General features: G+C 40.6%; 2 protein-coding genes across 12 annotated transcripts in view; one reads left to right on the forward strand and one right to left on the reverse strand.

Moving 5' to 3' along the window:
* Positions 1-19401, forward strand: part of qtrt1 (queuine tRNA-ribosyltransferase 1) — a 41988-nt gene extending 22587 nt beyond the window's left edge. For 2 of the 9 annotated variants that reach the window (XM_043675475.2, XM_087983478.1), the window contains exon 11: positions 772-1847. The gene's annotated coding sequence lies outside the window, so the exon portion shown is untranslated. Of the gene's footprint in view, positions 1-771; positions 1848-4129; positions 4345-6119; positions 6291-12235 lie in introns of those variants that run through there. The other 7 variants (XR_015754495.1, XR_015754496.1, XR_015754497.1 and 4 more) reach the window with 7 other exon arrangements.
* The window catches only part of LOC122540157 (interleukin enhancer-binding factor 3 homolog), a 28293-nt gene continuing 9581 nt past the window's right edge, over positions 1845-20556 (reverse strand). For 2 of the 3 annotated variants that reach the window (XM_087983475.1, XM_087983474.1), the window contains exons 7-13: positions 20263-20400; positions 19984-20121; positions 17365-17527; positions 16718-16819; positions 4560-4904; positions 3672-3797; positions 1845-2925 (exon numbers count right to left, since the gene is read on the reverse strand). In XM_087983475.1, coding sequence (XP_087839601.1) covers positions 2795-2925; positions 3672-3797; positions 4560-4904; positions 16718-16819; positions 17365-17527; positions 19984-20121; positions 20263-20400 — 1143 coding nt within the window. In that variant the 3' untranslated portion in view covers positions 1845-2794. The remainder of the gene's footprint in view (positions 2926-3671; positions 3798-4559; positions 4905-16717; positions 16820-17364; positions 17528-19983; positions 20122-20262; positions 20401-20556) is intronic. The other variant, XM_087983476.1, reaches the window with a different exon arrangement.

Below are 20556 nucleotides of genomic sequence, written 5' to 3' on the forward strand. Positions count from 1 at the left end.
TCAAATTGGTACTCTCCTTTCTTGGTGAATCATGTTTGGTTTATGCAGCTCATAGAATCTTTCTTCCTTAAGAAGATTCTTTTTGCTGACAGTCATGAATTACCGACCTAAACATCTATCACTCCTGCTGCCTAGTTCACAAAACTCCAACTTCATTTCATTATATTTCCCCATATTTAAAGTTAAACTCACTCTCAAACTGAAAATTAAATTCTATTCTGATATGGTGATTACTTCCTAGGGGATCGCAACTGAGGTCATTTATTAAATCTGCCTCATTATTTCATTACCAAGTCCAGGATAGCTGCCTGACAGAGGATCCCCTGATTTACAAACATCGGACTTATGAATACTTGTACTTACGGGGTGTAATTTTAAAGACATGACATCCAGGAATTTTCTGTAATTATGAACAGCTGCTTTATATTGTCCTGTATTGTATTGTGTGTATAAATTGACTTGCTAATGGAGTCCAGAATGTAACCCGGAGGCTGCCCATATTGCTCAAGGAAACTACCTCTAATGCAGAATGAATTTGATGTTGTAGCTATCCTTTCAAATTAGATTAACCCAATCAACATGGAGATTAAAGGCACCTATATTGGAAATAGTGAATTAGAACAGATACAATATCAGCAATAAAATTAAGAAGCCTACTTGTATGAACACAAAACTCCCATATAGACTTACGTAATTCTTTATTCCAACCCATCATTAAATATACCGCTTGCCAAAAAAACCCTGTTTAAGTTATTATCTTATATTTTATAGGCTTAATTCACAAAAGAATAAGTGATGACCAACTCCAAATAGACAAAGAATCTACGCATATCCCCATGATATTCAATGGCATTACCATCATTGCATCCTCCACATGAACATCCTGGAGGTTGCCATTGACAAGAAACTGAACTGGACTAAACTATAAATACTATGATTACAAGAACTGGTCAGAACCTGGGGAATCTGCAGTGAGTAACTTACCTGACTCTCGCTAGCCCACTCACCATTTACAAGTCAGATGTGTGATGAAATATTCCCCACTTACATGGATGAGTACACCTGCACCTAAGAAGCTTAACACCATCCAAGACAAAGAAGCCTGCTCAATTCGTGCCACAGCCACAAGTATGCACTCCCTCCATCACCAATGCCAATTGCAGCAGTGAATACCACCTATAAGATGCACTCTAGAAATTCATTAAAAGGTCCTCAGACATCATCTTTCACACCCTTGACTATTATCACCTATAAGAACAATGGCAGCAGATAATGGGACCAGGAACACCACCACCACCTGCAAGTCTCCTCCAAGCCATTCTCCATTTCTAACAGCATACTTACCGAAGGTGGATTCAGTGATTACAGAAGGCACCACAATCTTAAGTGCATGCCATGAATGTATAAAAGAAAAGGTAAACAATTTGTCTGTTCCAGAGATAGAAATAATCCCATTAGAATATTTGACAGAAGTGCTTTTATAGATGAGAAAATGAACCTAAAAGTTAAGGAGATTACTGTGCTGCAATTGATAGCTCATCCAACATTAAATAACGAAAATGTACCAAAGTATCTCCTATCTTAGTGATCTCTACCACAGATGGCCAATTGCTAGGTCATAGGAATATCATCTGCAGCGATTTTGAGTTGGCATTTCCGGGAGGGATCAAACAGTAATGAAGACATGAGCAGCAATGATAAAGCCAAAGACTGAAAACTGTTCCATATCCAGATGAACTTCCTTCCTCGCACAGTCACCTTGGAATGGAAGGTGAAAAACTCTTGGAAAAACGTGCACGCCAAGACATAAGATCATGTCAAAGATTATGCAATAAATTATGACATTACTTTATAAACATTTTATTCAACCACTTTGAGAGGAAGGTCAACTGCAATACTGTTTAACTAATACAGAAAACAAAGTACAAAACATGGTATCTTAAAATAATTCACACAATTATATAAACTAAATTAAAAAAAAAGCAGAAATGCACTTTAGAACAAAGCTTCACTTCTAGACAACTCTGCAAGAAAACCATTTAAGAGATTATACATTACAGATAGGGTGAGAGTACTGCATTCACAACTACCAGGCAAAAATGACCATTACAAAGTGGACTGCAGGAACCAAAATGTGTTACATGTTGATTTCGGCACACAATGTTTTTAAAATAAAAAAAAGTTGCACGTGTCAAAATCAGGGATTAGAATCTCCCTGCCTGATTAATAAGAAACGTCACTAAAGTAGTGCCTAGAGCACTAGCAGCCAAAATGGTCAAATGGATGGGAAAAGGGGAGGAACAAAATACCATTACAAGCCAACACTAAGTTGCTCTGTTATTTTCCCAGTACAGTTACCACCTTACCCAGTCAGGACTCTTATTTGGTCAGTTTGTGAGAACACTACTGACTATCAAGGGCTCTGCCCACTCCCTTGGAGGCACAACACAATAATTTAACAATTTATACAATTATTACTGCAGAATTATCCAACTGGGCTCTCTGCCATATCAAAAGCTGCCAGATTATTCTGGCTAGAAGGCAACACATGCCTCTTAGTGAGTGGTATTAGGATTCCAGATCTGGAACCTGAATGTCACACTGAAGCATCACACACCACAGCACTATTTACTACAGGAATGGCATTGAACTCCACCTTAAAGAGTATGCAGTGCTAGTGGAAAGTGGTCACACAAGATTTTTTTTTTTAAAGTTTGTCCGCAGTATTTAAGAAAAATAGATACAGCAGTTAAGAAAAAAAAACAGAAGTGGATATACGGTCTTCTGATCCAGTTTATCTGTACTGGTAGGTGTTCATGCTGTGGTCTCCTCTGCCATAACCCCCACTCGGGCTTGAATAGGACGACTGACTTGATCCATATCCTACAGATGATGGTGTGTTGTAGCCACTCTGGGAAGGGTACCCTGTGAGCAATTAACAATATTTGCAGTGTTGGACTGGTACATACATGTCCCATGGTAAAAGCATGTGTTTGAACTAATGCCTGCAAGCAGGACTAAAAGGACATATAAAACAAATCCAGCTGCTACACAGCTTCCACTAAGTTGTTGCCACCAACTCCTCCAATGTTCAAGTGCCTTAGACTTATATAAATGGGCTGGTGCTAGACTTCAGTCAACCCCTTCTCAATGCAGCTTGTTAACAATGGCTGAGGAGCAAGAATGCACAATGTACAAGGAAAAGGGAGGAATGCAGAAGGAGATGAAATTGTGCCAACTCCAAAATGTTGGCTCCTAAATCTATCCAATTTTCCCAGGGTTGACATTCTGCTCATAAACATAAAGCTACATATGAAAAGGATTGGCTTAGGTGCACTTATCAAAGCAAGGTTCTCAAGATGCCAAGACGGGAAAATAGTACAAGTCAATTGATAGGATAAGGGACAGGAAATCAGTAACATTTATCACCTCTGAAACGTCTCTTCTCCAGTACCCAATTTCCCATCTTAGTTTAAAAATACAATTTAAAATAAGTGTTCTTTCCTGAGATTGTACAAGCATTTGTAATCAAGCATTCTATTTGTTCCTTTTGGCTTCTGGTTGTCCCTTGCTCCCAGTTACCTGGTTTATTGGAGCAAGATGCCGTTCTGTAGTCAATTAGTAAGATCACATCAGCTGATCATATTTAAGACACTTTCATTACAGCTTACCAGAATATGAGCCACTAGCACCTCCACCTCCACTTCCACTTCCACCTCCACCTCCTCCGTAACCTCCCGATGTGTTGGAAGAGTAGGAACTATTCCCACCTGAACCATATGATGAACTACTATATCCTACAAAACAACAGAACATATTGAGAAACCAGTTCCATGACTAGTTAGCATGAAGACATTCTCTTGTCCATATTCTCTGATCTCTTACGATGGCCCTTAAGCAAAACTTAAATAAGATCAAGTAAAAAAAAACCAAGTCACTATCTCCACAAATTTGGTTATATGTCCTGCACTTCATGTGTCAGTTACTCTGAATCTCAGAGGGATCAAAGTTTAACTGCAGCACCCCTTAGACAACTGTCTATAGAGTTCTGAAACAGAGATTGCCAGCAATTTCTATTTTTGTTCAGATCTCCAGCATCCACATTTCTTTGTCTTATTTTGGTCTACAGATTCCATGCGTGCCTCTACCAAGTATACTTTCAGAAAATGGGGAGCAGACTTTACAGCTATCAAATGTGCAACTGATTTTCATCCTTCAATTGCAGTAATCCATTTCCAAATCCACATCCTTCCTTGCTGCATTGAAACCAAGATTCACCACCGAGGTGTCAAATCTGATCTTTCAGAGGGCCCCAGCTTTACAGTCCCTTTTTACCCAAATGAGGTAACATTATGTTCTGACCTGCCATCTCCTTTGTTATTTTTGGGAGCATGGGATGTTCATAGAGCCATAATTATAGAATAAGAGCACTACAGGCATACCTGGTTACAAGATCAGGCCCTTTGCTTCTATTTCTCAAAAGAATGAATCCTGTATGAAAGTCTCTTGACATGGATTGATTCATGCAAAGGTACTCAAAAGATTTAAAAAATACATACCACCTTTGCGTTCATATTCCATGTTACTGCCAACGTTCTGCCCGGAGTAGGAACCACTATACGAGGAGCTGGAATAGGAATAGTTTTGGCTGTTGTAGACTTTCTGTTTAGTTGGGGCTGCAAGTGGAGGTTGGCTGTAGCTACTGTATTGGTTCTGGCTGTATGAGGATTGCTGTGACTGGTAGCTACCACCACCACCCCCCCCAACATATGATGGTTTTTGCAAGGGAGGTTGTGGCTTGATTGGCTTCTTTGGTGGTGGAGGAGTGTAACCATCATTTTGACTGTAGGAGTAGCCCCCTGAAGCACCTGAACTGGAGTAGCCACCACTGTTGTAGTAATTACCTGTGGAGCGAAGCAAGAAATATTTAACAATTTCTAGTCACTTTACATGAATTCCTCTGGAGGCCAAGCTTGCTCAAATTTGATCCTCAATGCATGTGCACAGATCATCTAAAGAGCCACAAAGGAATTGCCTCATGCCTGCTTGCTGTGATGAGGAGTGTCAGCCCAAAAGACCCCAATTTCATCCCCAATTTGCAGTGTGTTGATAATTTCAAGCAGTAGCCACGATAGTTAGTCCAGATGGGCTTAGATGCTCTACTGGATGCAAACCAGTAATAAAAGCTGCAACATTTGGTTCTGACACTGCTTTATGATAATACAACAAGCATCCTTTAATCAAAATACAAGTTGAGAATCCACTGTAATCACTTTTTTGTGAATGAAACTCACAGTAATGTTGGACATGAAGCAACAAGCAAAGGGTAAGCTTCAATGGTCACAGAGCTCACCATTTGCATCGGACTCTCACATTAACAGCCAATTGGGTGCAACAATGGAGACAGAGAAAAAAAATCTTATTTTTTAGGATTTGTGGTATGGCGTAAATTACATTAAAAATTAAATTCTTCTGGGAATTACTCTTACTGACCATTACAGTAGACAGAATTATGCTTGCAAATGCTTTAGGTCAGTTTATAATAAAGGGCAAGCTAGAAACTGTTCATAACAAACTTCAAGTTAGACACATGAAAGACAACAGTTATGGAGCATAATATCAAATCAACATAAAAGTGCCAGCGACAGGCTGTATTTTCTGATTACATATCACAAAAGTGAAGTTCAAGTTGACCAATAGGTTCATTTCTAATTCTTATTGCATTTCATAAGTCAGATTGCAATTTGACCCCGTTTCCATGATGAACTATAGCTGACCACAACCAGACACTGGATGAATGGCCTGACAGAGCTATTCAATCCTTCAGGAGGATCAGCAACATAAGTTGAAATTAACTCCATGTTTTCAGGTGGTGTTCCAAGCAAAGGACGATAGAATCCATTGACATTCCCACAACAAGTGAAGTGATTACAGCCCACAATTTGGCCAATGAGGTACAGTACCAGAACATTCCTGAATTTCATTGAGGAATACAAATCAGCCATTATTGAAAACAAAGGCTGCAATTTTCTTATTCCCTCAATGAGCCAGAATATAATACACTTCGGTTGTCATGATACTTACATTAACCCAGACAATCCTTTCCCCTTCTACCACAGGAAATGCTCTTTGGAGTTAAGTTTCTATATACAGTATTGGTGAACAGACCCATTCACCTGTTACAAGTACCCAGACAGTACAGAACATTAGCAAAGTCATGGGCCCACAGCAGTAAGTGGGCAGAATCCCAGAAGCAGAAGCTAAACTCAAAAATTCTGCACATTTATTTGGTAAGTTCAAATTAAATTGAATTCAAAAATATTTCATTTACAAATATAGGAATTTAGCAATATACAGTATTTCAATTGACAGGAGATGTCCTACAGATTTTATATTAGCCATAATGAGAAAATCTGATTTAGAACATAGAACATAGAAGAATACAGCGCAGTACAGGCCCTTTGGCCCTCGATGTTGCGCCGATCCAAGCCCACCTAACCTATACTAACCCACTATCCTCCATATACCTATCCAATGCCCGCTTAAATGCCCATAAAGAGGGAGAGTCCACCACTGCTGCTGGCAGGGCATTCCATGAACTTACGACTCGCTGAGTGAAGAACCTACCCCTAACTTCAGTCCTATATCTACCCCCCCTTAATTTAAAGCTATGCCCCCTTGTAATACCCGACTCCATACGCGGGAAAAGGTTCACACTGTCAACCCTATCTAACCCCCTAATCATCTTGTACACCTCAATCAAGTCACCCCTAAACCTTCTTTTCTCTAATGAAAACAGCCCCAAGTGTCTCAGTCTATCCTCATACGATCTTCCTTCCATACCAGGCAACATCCTGGTAAACCTCCTCTGCACCCGTTCCAGTGCCTCCACATCCTTCCTATAGTATGGCGACCAAAACTGCACACAATATTCCAGATGCGGCCGCACCAGAGTTTTATACAACTGCATCATGACCTCAGGACTCCGGAACTCAATTCCTCTACCAATAAAAGCCAGTACGCCATATGCCTTCCTCACCGCACTATTTACCTGGGTGGCAACTTTCAGAGATCTGTGTACATGGACACCAAGATCCCTCTGCTCATCCACACTACCAAGTATCCGACCATTAGCCCAGTACCCCATCTTTTTGTTATTCCTTCCAAAGTGAATCACCTCACATTTAGCTACATTGAATTCCATTTGCCATCTTTCTGCCCAGCTCTGCAGCTTCTCTATATCCTGCTGTAACCTGCCACATCCTTCCTCACTGTCAACAACTCCTCCGACTTTCGTATCATCCGCAAACTTGCTCACCCAACCTTCTAACCCCTCTTCCAGGTCATTTATAAAAATGACAAACAGCAATGGTCCCAAAACAGATCCTTGCGGAACACCGCTAGTGACGGCACTCCATGAAGAAACTTTGCCATCAACTACTACCCTCTGTCTTCTTCCATCCAGCCAATTCCTAATCCAAACCTCCAACTCACCCTCAATGCCATATCTCCGTATTTTCTGCAGTAGCCTACCATGGGGAACCTTATCAAACGCCTTACTAAAATCCATATATACCACATCTACCGCTTTCCCCTCATCAACCTCCTTCGTCACCTTTTCAAAGAATTCAATAAGGTTTGTGAGGCACGACCTGCCCTTCACAAAACCATGCTGACTATCCTTGATCACATTATTCCTATCCAGATGTGCATAAATCCTATCCCTTACAATTCTCTCTAAGACTTTGCCCACAACAGAAGTGAGACTCACCGGCCTATAGTTACTAGGGTTATCCCTACTCCCCTTCTTGAACAAGGGAACCACATTTGCTATCCTCCAGTCTTCTGGCACTACTCCTGTAGACAAAGAGGACATAAAAATCAAGGCCAATGGCTCTGCAATCTCCTCCCTTGCTTCCCAGAGAATCCTAGGATAAATGCCATCAGGCCCAGGGGACTTATCTATTTTCACCTTTTCCAGGATTTCCAACACCTCTTCTCTACATACCTCAAAGCCATCCATTCTACTTATTTGTGACTCAGTATTCACATCGACGACAATGCCCTGTTCCTGAGTAAATACTGAAGAAAAGTATTCATTCAGTGTCTCCCCAATCTCTTCAGCCTCCACACGCAACTTCCCACTACTATCCTTGACTGGACCTATTCCTACCCTAGTCATTCTTTTATTCCTAACATACCTATAGAAAGCCTTAGGGTTTTCCCTAATCCTACCGACTAAGGACCTTTCATGTCCCCTCCTTGCTGCTCTTAACTCTCTCTTCAGGTCCTTCCTGGCTACCCTATAACTCTCAATCACCCCAATTGAACCTTCACGTCTCATCTTGAGATAGGCCGCCCTCTTCCATTTAACAAGGGATTCCAATTCCTTATTAAACCACGGCTCCCTCGCACGACCCTTTCCTCCCTGCCTGACAGGTACATAATTATCAAGGACACTCAATAGTTGCTCCTTGAACAAGCTCCACATATCATTTACACTCTTGCCTTGGAGTCTACTTTTCCAGGCCACACATCCTAAGTCATGCCTCACCGCATCATAATTTCCCTGACCCCAGCTATAACTCTTGCCCTGTAGTACACACTTATCCCTCTCCATCACGAGAGTAAAAATCACTGAATTATGGTCACTATCCCCAAAGTGCTCACCTACCTCTAATTCTAACACCTGGCCTGGTTCGTTACCCAGAACCAAATCCAGTATGGCCTCACCTCTTGTTGGCCTGTCTACATATTGTGTCAGGAAACTCTCCTGCACACATTGAACAAACACTGACCCATCTAACGAACTTGAGCTATAGCTTTCCCAATCAATATCAGGAAAGTTAAAGTCCCCCATAACCACCACCCTATTACTGTCACTCATCTCCTGAATCACCTTCCCTATCCTTTCTTCTACGTTTCTAGGACTATTGGGAGGCCTGTAAAAGACTCCTAACAGGGTGACCTCACCTTTCCTATTCCGAACCTCAGCCCAAACTACCTCAGATGGCAAGTCCTCATCCATCGTCCTTTCCACCACTGTAATACTATCTTTGACAAGCAATGCCACACCTCCCCCTCTTTTACCCCCACCTCTGACCCTACTAAAACATTTAAATCCTGGAACCTGCAACAGCCAATCCTGTCCCTGTTCTAGCCATGTCTCCGTAATAGCCACAACATCGAAGTCCCAGGTACCAACCCACGCTGCAAGTTCACCTACCTTATTTCGTATACTTCTTGCATTGAAGTATACACACTTCAAGCCACTTTCCTGTTTACAGACATCCTCCTTGGAAATTGATGCCATGTTCCTAACCTCCCTACACTCCTGGCCCTGCACCCTGAAGCTACAATCTGGGTTCCCATGCCCCTGCAGAGTTAGTTTAAACCCCCCCCCAAGAGCACTAGCAAACCTCCCCCCAAGGATACTGGTGCCCCTCAGGTTCAGGTGTAGACCATCCTGTTTATAGAGGTCCCACCGTCCCCAGAAAGAACCCCAGTTATCCAAAAACCGGAATCCCTCCCTCCTGCACCATCCCTGTAGCCACGCATTTAAGTGTTCTCTTTCACTATTCCTCGAATCTCTATCACGTGGCACGGGTAACAAACCAGAGACAACAACTCTGTTCGTTCTAACTCTGAGCTTCCAACCTAGCTCCCTGAAAGCCTGTCTAATATCCTCGGCACTCCTCCTACCTATGTCGTTGGTGCCAATATGGACCACGACTTTGGGCTGCTCCCCCTCCCCCTCCAGGACCCGGAAAACACGATCAGAGACATCACGTACCCTTGCACCTGGGAGGCAACATACCAATCGTGAGTCTCTCTCGTTCCCACAAAACCGCCTATCTGTGCCCCTAACTATCGAGTCCCCAATTACTACTGCTCTGCTCTTCTTCACCCTTCCCTTCTGAGTAACGGGGACAGGCTCCGTGCCAGAGACCTGAGCCCCGTTACTTACCCCTGGTAAGTCATCCCCCCCACAAGTATCCAAAACGGTATACTTGTTCTTGAGGGGAATGGCCGCAGGGGGTCCCTGCACTGGCTGCTTCCTCCCAGTCCCCCTCACTGTCACCCATCTATCTGCCATCTTTGGAGTTACTACTTCCCTATAACTCTGATCTATGACCCCCTCTGCCTCCCGAATGATCCGAAGTTCATCCAACTCCAGCTCCAGTTCCCTAACACGGTCTTGGAGGAGCTGGAGATGGGTGCACTTCCTGCAAGTGTAATCGGCAGGGACGTCGATGGCATCCCTCACCTCATACATGTTGCAGGAGGAACATTGCACTGCCTTCACTGCTATCCTTCTAAAGCTAACTTTTATTTTAAAAAAAAATGTCTTTCACTTAAAGTTGACACTTGAGGAATGCAGCTATAACTTTGAACAAGGAATTACTGTACAATAACTCAGAGTGGGTAACCATTGCGCTTTGTAGAAAATCCCAGGTATAATTTGTCAACACAATGCATTTAATCAAACAAGTGAGGCAGAAAGAAAAATGCCACTACCATAGTGCCACCTCATTCCAGAGATTGAAGCCATTGTCACTCATAGCTCTGTTTTATTCCATCAAAACTTTTATTGAACTTGAATAAACAATTCGACATCGGTCCTGCTCAGGATGCTATACATTTGTTCTCTTGTAGAAAAAAGTTACAACACAAAAAAAGCATTAAAATGTTAACTGATTGGGAGGCACAGTAAAATAGGTCATACATAAAATCCCAGAAGTGCAACCTGATTGTTCACTTAAAATCTGTATTATTTGATGGTACAGGATCAATATGTCACTGATATACAACCAAAACCAACAAAAATAAAGACCAGCAAGAACAGAGCCAGATATCACCAATATACCATCAATTTGATTGACACCATAGAGTCTGTCCTAAAATGCTGTGCCTAATTTCAAAAATTAAAACTTGGAAGAATATTCCACTCATTCAAATAACTCAATACAATGCAGCATATACGAGACCCAGTGTTACTTGGTGCAACGAAGGTGGTTAGCATTGAATGACATACTGTCTGAACAGATAATGAGTGTTGTTGAAAAACACAAACTGTCAAAAGGGAATTGCTTTAAGAAAATCTCAACAGATACTGCGGTTATATTTTTGTCTGAAACCTAGCAACCCAGATGAAACTACCAATTCCATCCAGAACCATATCTGCACATCCAGCTCACTATAAACTGAACTAACGTATTTAGGTATAATGTGGAACAGTCATGGCTCAGAACTAGGGGACAAACCATAATCAGTTGAATAGCTCAGGAAGGAAGTCAGGTGCAATTTCTTCTCATCTACAGGAGATACAGCAACTTAAAAACCACCAAAACTTCAGTAAACATGATCAATAATGAAGCAAATTTCTGAATAAAGGATTTGAGAGCTATAGGAATAGAGGATGATGAGATTTAATTATGAAGCGAAGACTCGTTCAACAAAAAGGCCTTTTTTGCACAAAGAACGTTGCCCTAAACTCATGTCACAAAAATCGTCAATAGAACACTTCCACATCTGAACAGACTGAATCCTCTCCACTTCTGTTCAAACAAACAGATTCATGGGCAAAGGCTTGTAGACAGTTATAAAAAGGGCGAAAAAAAGCTTATAGGGCACCAAAGAATGCGAAACCCACTTTGACACAAAAGAGAATTCAGCTCCCCATGCCAGATGTTTCTGTTATGATGACAGGGAAGCCATGGGCTTTTTAAGCAGCAAAATGATATTTGGACGTTCAATTCCAGTTCAGTAGTTTTTAAGAACTTAAAAGTAGATGCCAAATTAAGCTAACAACAAAACACTGACGGATAAATCTACAAAGGGGTTATCTTGTCTGGCTGCGATTTCAAGTGCACATTTTCAACATGTAGACTTTGAAGCATTTGGCCGACAGTTTAAATGTCTTATCTACAACACCATCCAAAAATGCTTCCCACTGGTATCAATTGCATTATAGCATAAGGTGTGAACCCATAAATAGCTGCAACATTAAACATTAAATTCAAACATGTTGAAACATTATTATTCCAGGTTTAAATTATTTGGGCCATTTAAAGATCTGACCAAGTCCTGCCTCAAAACACCGCCAGTATGTGGAAGTTCCAATAGAGAACTATCCTGATGAGTTTTTTTTAAAAACGGGGAACCATAATTGCTTCTTTGGAAAACAAAATCCTTGTACTTTTCCATTGTTTATAACACATTTATTGCTTTTCAGATGCTGTGGTCTTGTAGAAGTCTCCTCCCCAAATCTCGTCAAAAGGTTAGAAATGCTGCAGATAAGACACTTGTCTGATGGATGCCAGAATTCGAAGTCAAAAACCAGTGGGCACAAAATGTCAGAGTCCAGATGAAGCAACACAGTCCAGAACGTGCCTGCAGACTTTGGGCGTCAACAGTTCAAATGAGTTAGACCAAAGTGGGAGGGACAGGTTTTTGTATGAATTTTCACCCTCTAGCCAGAGGGAAAATCTTGGAAGCTGTCTTTGAAAAAGTCACCTGCAGCTGGGAGACAGAGCAGAGGAAAAAAAAAAATTAGGCGTGCTTGGTAAAAAGGTAGAATGCCAATTTTTTTTTAGATTTCTCTGCTCCCGTCACCTCGTGCAAGTGGCTTTTTCTCAGACAAGCTGCTTCTTTGTGTGCAGATTTCAGTTTGTTGATAAATGTTTGCTTCTTGTGGCTTACAAAGCAGAGAAATATAAAATATTCAAACTATAATTCAGCAAAACATCAAGTACAAACTGCAACTCTCAAAACTGCACCCAGGAAGAGTGCTCTGGCACTACCAACCAGCCTTCTGAGGTTGACTTTAAGTGTATATGACTAGGACACAAATGGAGTCACTGACTACACTTCAGCTTGCACTTAGTTTTGTCCGAATGTTTTTTCTGAGTTTAACTATATTATTGCCCTTTCCCCAATATGAAGATTGACATTAATCAGAGGCCAACCTACATGAAGTCCCAGATGGGTAATGGATATTACAACATATAGACACTGGACCTAACCAGTCTGTATGGCATTTACCCATAAACTATGGAGATAAACAAGAAACTCGCTGAAACTTCAATTTCATTTTCCAGCAGTTCCTCAGAAGATCAACCACTGCAGCAAAAAGGTCAGAGGACCAAACAAAATTGAAATCTAATTTATTCCTCCAGTTTCAGAGTCATACAGTATAGAAACAGGCTCTGTGACCGACAGCGACTATGCCAATCAACAAACAGCAAATTATATTAATCCAATTTACCTGTACTTGGTCTGTAGCCTATTGTGCCCTCGCATTTTAAGTATTGTCCAGATGCTTCTAAACATTGTGAGAGTACCTGCATCCACTTTCCCCTCAGGCAGCACATTCCAGATTTCTAACATCATCTAGGAGAAAATATTTTAACACATAGACCTGCTCTAAACAACTTGCTCCTCACCTTAAACTTATGCCCTCTGGTCTTTAGACATATCTACATGGGAAAAGATATGTGAACTAAAAAACTGTCTTTCAACTTTGTATAGCTCAATCAGACTCATCAGCCTCCTCTGCTGCAAGAAAAACAAACCCAGCCTATTGGTCTCTCCTCATAACCGAGTTTTTCTATCCCAGGTAACATCCTAGTGAATCTCCTCAGCACCCTTTGCAGTGCAATCATGTTCTTTCAATCGTGTGGCAACCAGAACTGCACCCAGAATTTCATTTGGAGCCTGACCAACGTATTATAATGTAGTAACAAGACTTTCTTCCAATACTTTATGTTTGTAGCTTTTAAGATGGATAACTTGAGAACTAAAAAGAGGCCATTTAGATTAGATTAATTAGATCCCCTACAGCATGGAAACAGGCCCTTCGGCCTAACAAGTTCACACAGACCCTCCGAAAAGGAACCCACCCAGACCCATTCCCCTAGCCTATATTTTCCCCCGGACTAATGCACTATGTTCTGGATTAGTGGTGCTGGAAGAGCACAGCAGTTCAGGCAGCATCCGAGGAGCAGTAAAATCGACGATTTGGGCAAAAGCCCCCACTTAACACTACGGGCAATTCAGCACGGCCAATTCACCTGACCTGCATATCTTTGGATTGTGGGAAGAAACCGGTGCACCCGGAGGAAACCCACAGACACAGGGAGAATGTGCAAACTCCACACAGTCAACCGAGGCTGGAATTGAACAGAGGTACCTGGCGCTGAGGCAGCAGTGCTAACCAGAGCCACCGTACCACCTCAAGTCCAAACTAATTCTCTGAAATTGCCAGTTCTGTTACCCGGTTTTATTCCCATAGTCCTGCAAATTTATTTCCTTCAACTGTACATCCTGTCTCCTTTCTAAATCGTTGATTGCCTTCATTTCCACAAGGCAATGAGTTTCAAATTGCAAATAACTGTCAATTATTTTTCCTCATATTCCTCAAGATGTGCCCCCAAGTCCTCATATGATCAGCTAACGATAGTACTGATCTAAACCTGTCATAATCGTGAACACCAAAAACAGGTTTCCGTTCAATCTCCAAGAACAACACCAGCCTCTTCAACTTGAAATCCTGGATTCCTGAAACCATCCTGGTATCTCCTCTGCACCCTCTCAAAGATCCTTGCATCCTTCTTCCGCGCGATTTCTGGAACGGGCATCCAAAGGATGTTTATAAAGTCAAGAGTGTGGTGCTGGAAAAGCACACCAGGTCAGGCAGCATCCGAGGAGCAGGAGAGTGGACATTTCGGGCAAAAGCTATTCATCAGGAGCAGGAACCTCCTGCTCCTCAGATGCTGCCTGACCGGCATTGCTTTGCCAGTACCACATTCTCGATTCTAATCTCCAGCGTCTGGAGTCCTCACTTTCGCCTAGAGGTTTATAAAGCTTCAGCGTAATTGCTCACTTTGTGCATAATACACGGAGTTTACGAAGCCAAGATCCCAAATGATTTGTTATTAACTTTTTTGTCAACATGCCTTCTCCTTAAGGAGCCAATTCACATGAACTCCCAGTCACGTCTGTTCCTTTATTCTTTTTAGAATTGGAATGTTAAGTTTATATTGCCTCCCCCTGCCCTTTCTTCCAAATCTCACTCCTTTGTATTCCAACTGTCACTTGTCCGTCTATTCTACCAGCCTATGCCTGGTTAGAGTTGCATCATCCTCACTGCTTGCCACTTCTCCAAATGTGACATTTCAGCAAATTCTGAATTGACTCCAGACTATTAATATACATCAAACAGTAGTTAATTAACTCATAAATGAGTATCCATCAAGTTTGTTCTTGATAATGGTTTTTAATCAGTCATGTTAAACTATCTGACCTGTATTTGCTGAAACTCTCCATATAGCTTTCCTTAAACAAGCATATTACATTTGCTGCTATCCAATTTTCTGGCAGTTATCCCCTACTCCCTCTCTACCACCAACATGTTGCCAGCATTCCCTTTTTCTGTAAACATTGGATATTCTGCTTCACTTGTTCTATCAGTTCGTTGTTTCTTGTCTGGACCTGACTTGTAGGATTCACTGGAAATCACAAATCCTATTTTTTTGTTGTCTCTTGATACTTTATACCTCCCTAATAAACCAAAATGACCTGGAATGGTCCTGTATTTTCCTCTTTTTGGAATATTCATAACTTGTACTTGTAGCATATCTTCCTCAATTATGTAATCTCTAGTTCCATTTTATCCTGACCAAAGTACCCTCTACCACTTAAGCAAGCCCTCTTGCAAATTAGAGTACTACCTTGTTCTTCTCCATTACTAATAAAATTTAGTCACAGATGTATAGCATGGAAACTCACCCAGGCCAACCAGATATTCTAAATTAATCTAGCCCTATTAGCCAGCACTTCGTCCATATCCCTCTAAACCCTTCCTATTCATATATCCACTCAGATGCCTTTTAAATGTTGTAATTGTACCAGCCTCCACCACTTCCTCTGGCAGCTCATTTCATACAAGCGCCACTTTGTGTTGCCCTTGCGTCTCTTTTAAATCTTTGCTCTCGCACCATAAACCTATGTCCTCTAATTCTGGACTCCGCTACTCCAGGGAAAAGACCATGTTTATGCATCCTATCCGTGCCCCCTCATTTTATAAACCTCAATAAGGTCACCCTCATACTATAAAAACCAGTGTTACTCAAGTGTTAACCCCAGATATTTCAATCTTGAGCACCAGATCCAGCGATGCTCTTTTCTAGTTTTATCTTGAACATAATTCAACATGTTTTCCTGAATTCCTTACTCTCTAACATTCAATACCTGAACAATTAAAATCCTGCCAATAATACTATACTACAGTCCTTGCATCTCAATTTCCCTCTAAACCAGCAATCTAATTTGTTTTATTACAATCTGAAGTACTATTTACCAGTCCCTCAGAGCCAAAAGCCAGATCATTAGGGCATTGACCATGATAGGAGGATACAGCACTTCTAACTCGTTTTGGGGACTATATGCTCTTATTCAAAAAAAAACAATTTCACTCATTACATAAAGAACTCAAATGTCAATCTTTATCACTTTCCTCTTGCATTAAGACAAGTCATAATTGCAGTGTGTTGCCAGAATGCAGATAGTTGACTGACATGCAGTTTCACCCTTTTCTTTTTATACAGAACTCCCAACGGTAATGTAAAAACTACCCTCAGCCTCTTGCTGGATGATAACATGAAGTATATGGTCTTATAAAGTTGTCAGTTACATACATTTTAAAATGAAATCTTACCATATCCACCAGAAGAGTTAGAGGATCCATAACCATAGCTAGCACCACTCCCTCCTCCACCACTACCACCATATCCATAGCTTCCTCCTCCATAACCAGTCCCTGGCAAGAGAAACAAAAAGTACATGTCATGTGGAGCTAACACAGAGATTACAGCCTGGGCAATAATTCCTCTCAATTTAACTGCACTCAAAGGTCAGAACATAAAGATCAAAAACCTGAAACACAGATGAAAGGCCTACACTGTCAATTTCACATACTTTTCAATAGACAGCATGAAACCAAAATTGGAAGGATGGATGAATGAAGTAATTGTCTCTACATTGGCTGTCCATTCTGGTTATTCATTTTACTATCAGATTAACAGGACAGAGGTTGGTTTGTTTTGTTCTGGCTTCTAGTTGGTATTAACATAATCACTTAAAGAAAACCACAAAATAGCTGATGCAAGAAAAAAAAAAGTCATTACTTCCTTAGGCCACGTTCAGAGGTTACATTGACAGAATTCAGTGAATAGTAAGGAAATGCTGCTATTACTGAAAATGTTGAGTCACTGTCCCAGGGTGTATTGCAGGATGTTTGGATGCAGAAGATTCACTGTATTCTCCAATTTAATGAAAACAAAAGGGTCAGTCAAAAACTCTTACCAGAAGACAAGTAGCCAGAATTGTTGGATGCTTGGAAACCACCTCTGCCAGCTCTTCCACGACCTCTGCCTCTACCTCTCTGTACAGGAGGACCTGAAGGAGGACCAGTAGGGAGGACTCCCATTCCCATACCACCGCTAAATCCCATGTTGTGTTGCTGTGGCTGTTTGGAGACAGACATGTTTACTTTGATTTTGAACTGTAAAACATTTATTTCTTTGAGTAATATAGCCAATATGTTTTAATCTTCCTGACACTAGACTTATAGAAACATGAGAATGATTGGTTAGGTTTAGATCAGGTCATGTAATTCCATATTATACAACAACTGTCCTAAATATCTGCACTCAAGATTTCAGTCACAGTGCACACTACTCAAAAAACACTGTGCCCAATCTAATTTTATTTTGATGCACTGTTTAAGACATCTCTTGAAAGGTTAACTGAACACAGATATGGTTTCCTCCACGTAATAAGACGTAACCCAAAACAGAATATAGACAATCTTAAAGCATTTCAGAAGAATACACATCAAAACCTAATACAAACAGGTCATTTTGCTCAGTAAGTCCATATTGGCTATTATCTTCGAATAAGCAGCAACTGTATTCTGAACTGCTCTCTTCTAATAGTTCTTGTGATGAAACTTTTTTTTGAGAGTACTTTTTTTAGGCTTTCCTATTTTAAATTTCATTCCCTGTGAAGTAAAGGCCAACATTTTATTTGCTTTCCTTATTACTTGCTGAACTTAAATGCAAACCTTTTGTGATTTATGCATGAGGCCTTCTAAATATCTCTATGCTGTAGTTTTCTGCAGTCTTCATCTAAAATTTGAATACACTGCCTCTAAGCATGGTGGAAGCAGGTTTAATTGAGACATTCCTAAGGGCACTCGATAAAAATAGTGTTCAAGAGTGTCAGCAAACAGCAATAGATTGGGACTCATTTAATGAGCTAGTGCAGACAAAATGGGCTCAATGGCCTCTTTCTCTGCTGATTCTCTGAAGTAACATTCAATACCTCTATTCTTCCTATCAAAAAGCATTTTCTCACATTTTATTTCACCCACCAAGTTTCTGCCCATTTGTGAGCCCGTGTTTATATCTCTGCAGACTGTCATCCTCACTGCTTACCCATCCACCTACTTTTGTCATCTACAAACTTGTTGATTGTACATTCACTTCTGTCATCCAAAACATTAACACATATTGTAAATCAGAGCTCTGCATTGGTCACTGTGGCACTTCACTACTTACAGGTTGCCGTCCTGAAAATGTCTCCCCTTGTTCCATTGCTGTCTTCTATTAGTTAGCCAGTTCTCCATTCATGCTGACATATCACCCATATTAGCTTAGCTTATTAATTAGCCTCATATGTGGTACCATAACAAATACCTTCTGTCAATTAAAATATATTACATTCACTGCTTTCCCTTTTTCCAACTTGCTGGTAATTGTCTCAAAATAAAATCTAATAAAGTTTGCCAGGCATTCTTTCCCCTTCATCAAACTATGCCGACTCTGTTTAATCATATTATGTATTTCTAAATGCTCTGCTATTACATCCTTTATAACAAACTTCAAAAATTTGTTTAAAACAGAGCTGAAGCTCACTGTCTTACTTTTTGTTTCCATTTCTTTTTAGATAAATGTATTACACTGGTAGTTCTCCAATCTGCAGGCACTTTTCCGTAATCTAAGAAATCCTGGAAGACTACTACGAATATGCACTCTCATTCTCTGTAACTACTACTTTTGATATCCTAGGATGCATCCCATCAGATCCAGGGAACAGATCAGTCTTTAGCCCCAGTATTTTCATTTAGTGACAGTTACTGTATTTATTTACTCTTGCCTTTTTACTCCTTGATTATTTAGAATTTTTGGAATGCTATTAGTGCTTTCTATAGTGAAGAGTGATTACTTATTCAACTTCTGTCATGTCCTCGTTCCGTATTATTATCTAACTTATTAAGCACCCTGTATCTCACACTTTGTCTACTTATTGTAATTGATTATTAAATTATATGTCAGCAGACTTTTTGATATTTTCTCCCTATTCCTTTATAATTATTAATTTGAAAACATCAATTTTTCGAAGACTTTCCTTAAACTTCAACAATGTCATCTTCCAACGGCTATTAACTCAACAAAGAGCTTAGATCAACCAGTATCAAGTACCTACTTGACATAAAGCCAAAAAGCGAAGCTTAATGTCATTTTCACAGCCACATATTTTAGCGGAGGTTAACAAGAGACAAGGCCATACTACCCAGATTGAGCACAGCCTAGTGATTTTACCAGAAAACTAATCCATTGGTTTAGCTTGGAAGAAAACAAAAGTTGTTCTGATTTTCGACATTGGACCATGATGCAGCAATTCATTGCGAAAGCAAACGTAGGGCAATAGGTATGAACAGGGCTTAGTGCCATCAATACGGATGCCTCTAATTGAGTAATCCAAGCTCAAATCAACAACAAAACCATTACCACAACACAGGAGCAAAAACATACAATGGACATAATGTGTCTACATTGGTGCAGACCACATTCTGTCTCATGGTGAGGCTAAAACTAGAATGCAAGCCCTTTCCTCATCCCATTGGTGTCAATGACTTACCTGAACAATCCTTTTTTTCTTTACTTCTACAGGAGGTTGGTGGGGGAACAGTTTCTCCAGAGCTGCCAATGCAGCATGTGCTTTAGCTACTTTCTTATTGGAGCCTGACCCAGTGAATTTCTGGCCATCAACTTCAACCTGGAAGATAAAAATATTTCTGATTTATTCATATGTTTTGTTAAGATTATTTAAATGATTTAATTTCAGATTTAAAAGATAGTCAGTAATATTTTACACATTTCTAAACAGCAATATGGTCAGTACAAAGTCAACTCTTACCTCCATAACAAACCGTTTATCATGACTGCCACCAGTCTCAGAAATTAATTCATACTTCAGTCCTCGTCGTTTTTCATTCAGTTCCATAACTGGATTTTTCCCCTGTTTGGTCAAAATTGGACCTTGCTGACGTGCACTCTGAATGGAAGACAAAAATTCAGAATATGCAATCAAGTAAACGAATCGGGTATCAATCGTCTCTGGCTCAGGTGAAAGTTATCTTCAAAGACATCACTCCTACTCAGAGGCCAACTCATCACTAACAAAATTAGTCAATCATACTGCCCAAGTGAA

Source organism: Chiloscyllium plagiosum, unplaced genomic scaffold, assembly GCF_037043375.1.
Source record: "Chiloscyllium plagiosum isolate Xiang-an unplaced genomic scaffold, Cpla_swu_hap1 HiC_scaffold_45, whole genome shotgun sequence".
Lineage (NCBI taxonomy): Eukaryota > Metazoa > Chordata > Chondrichthyes > Orectolobiformes > Hemiscylliidae > Chiloscyllium > Chiloscyllium plagiosum.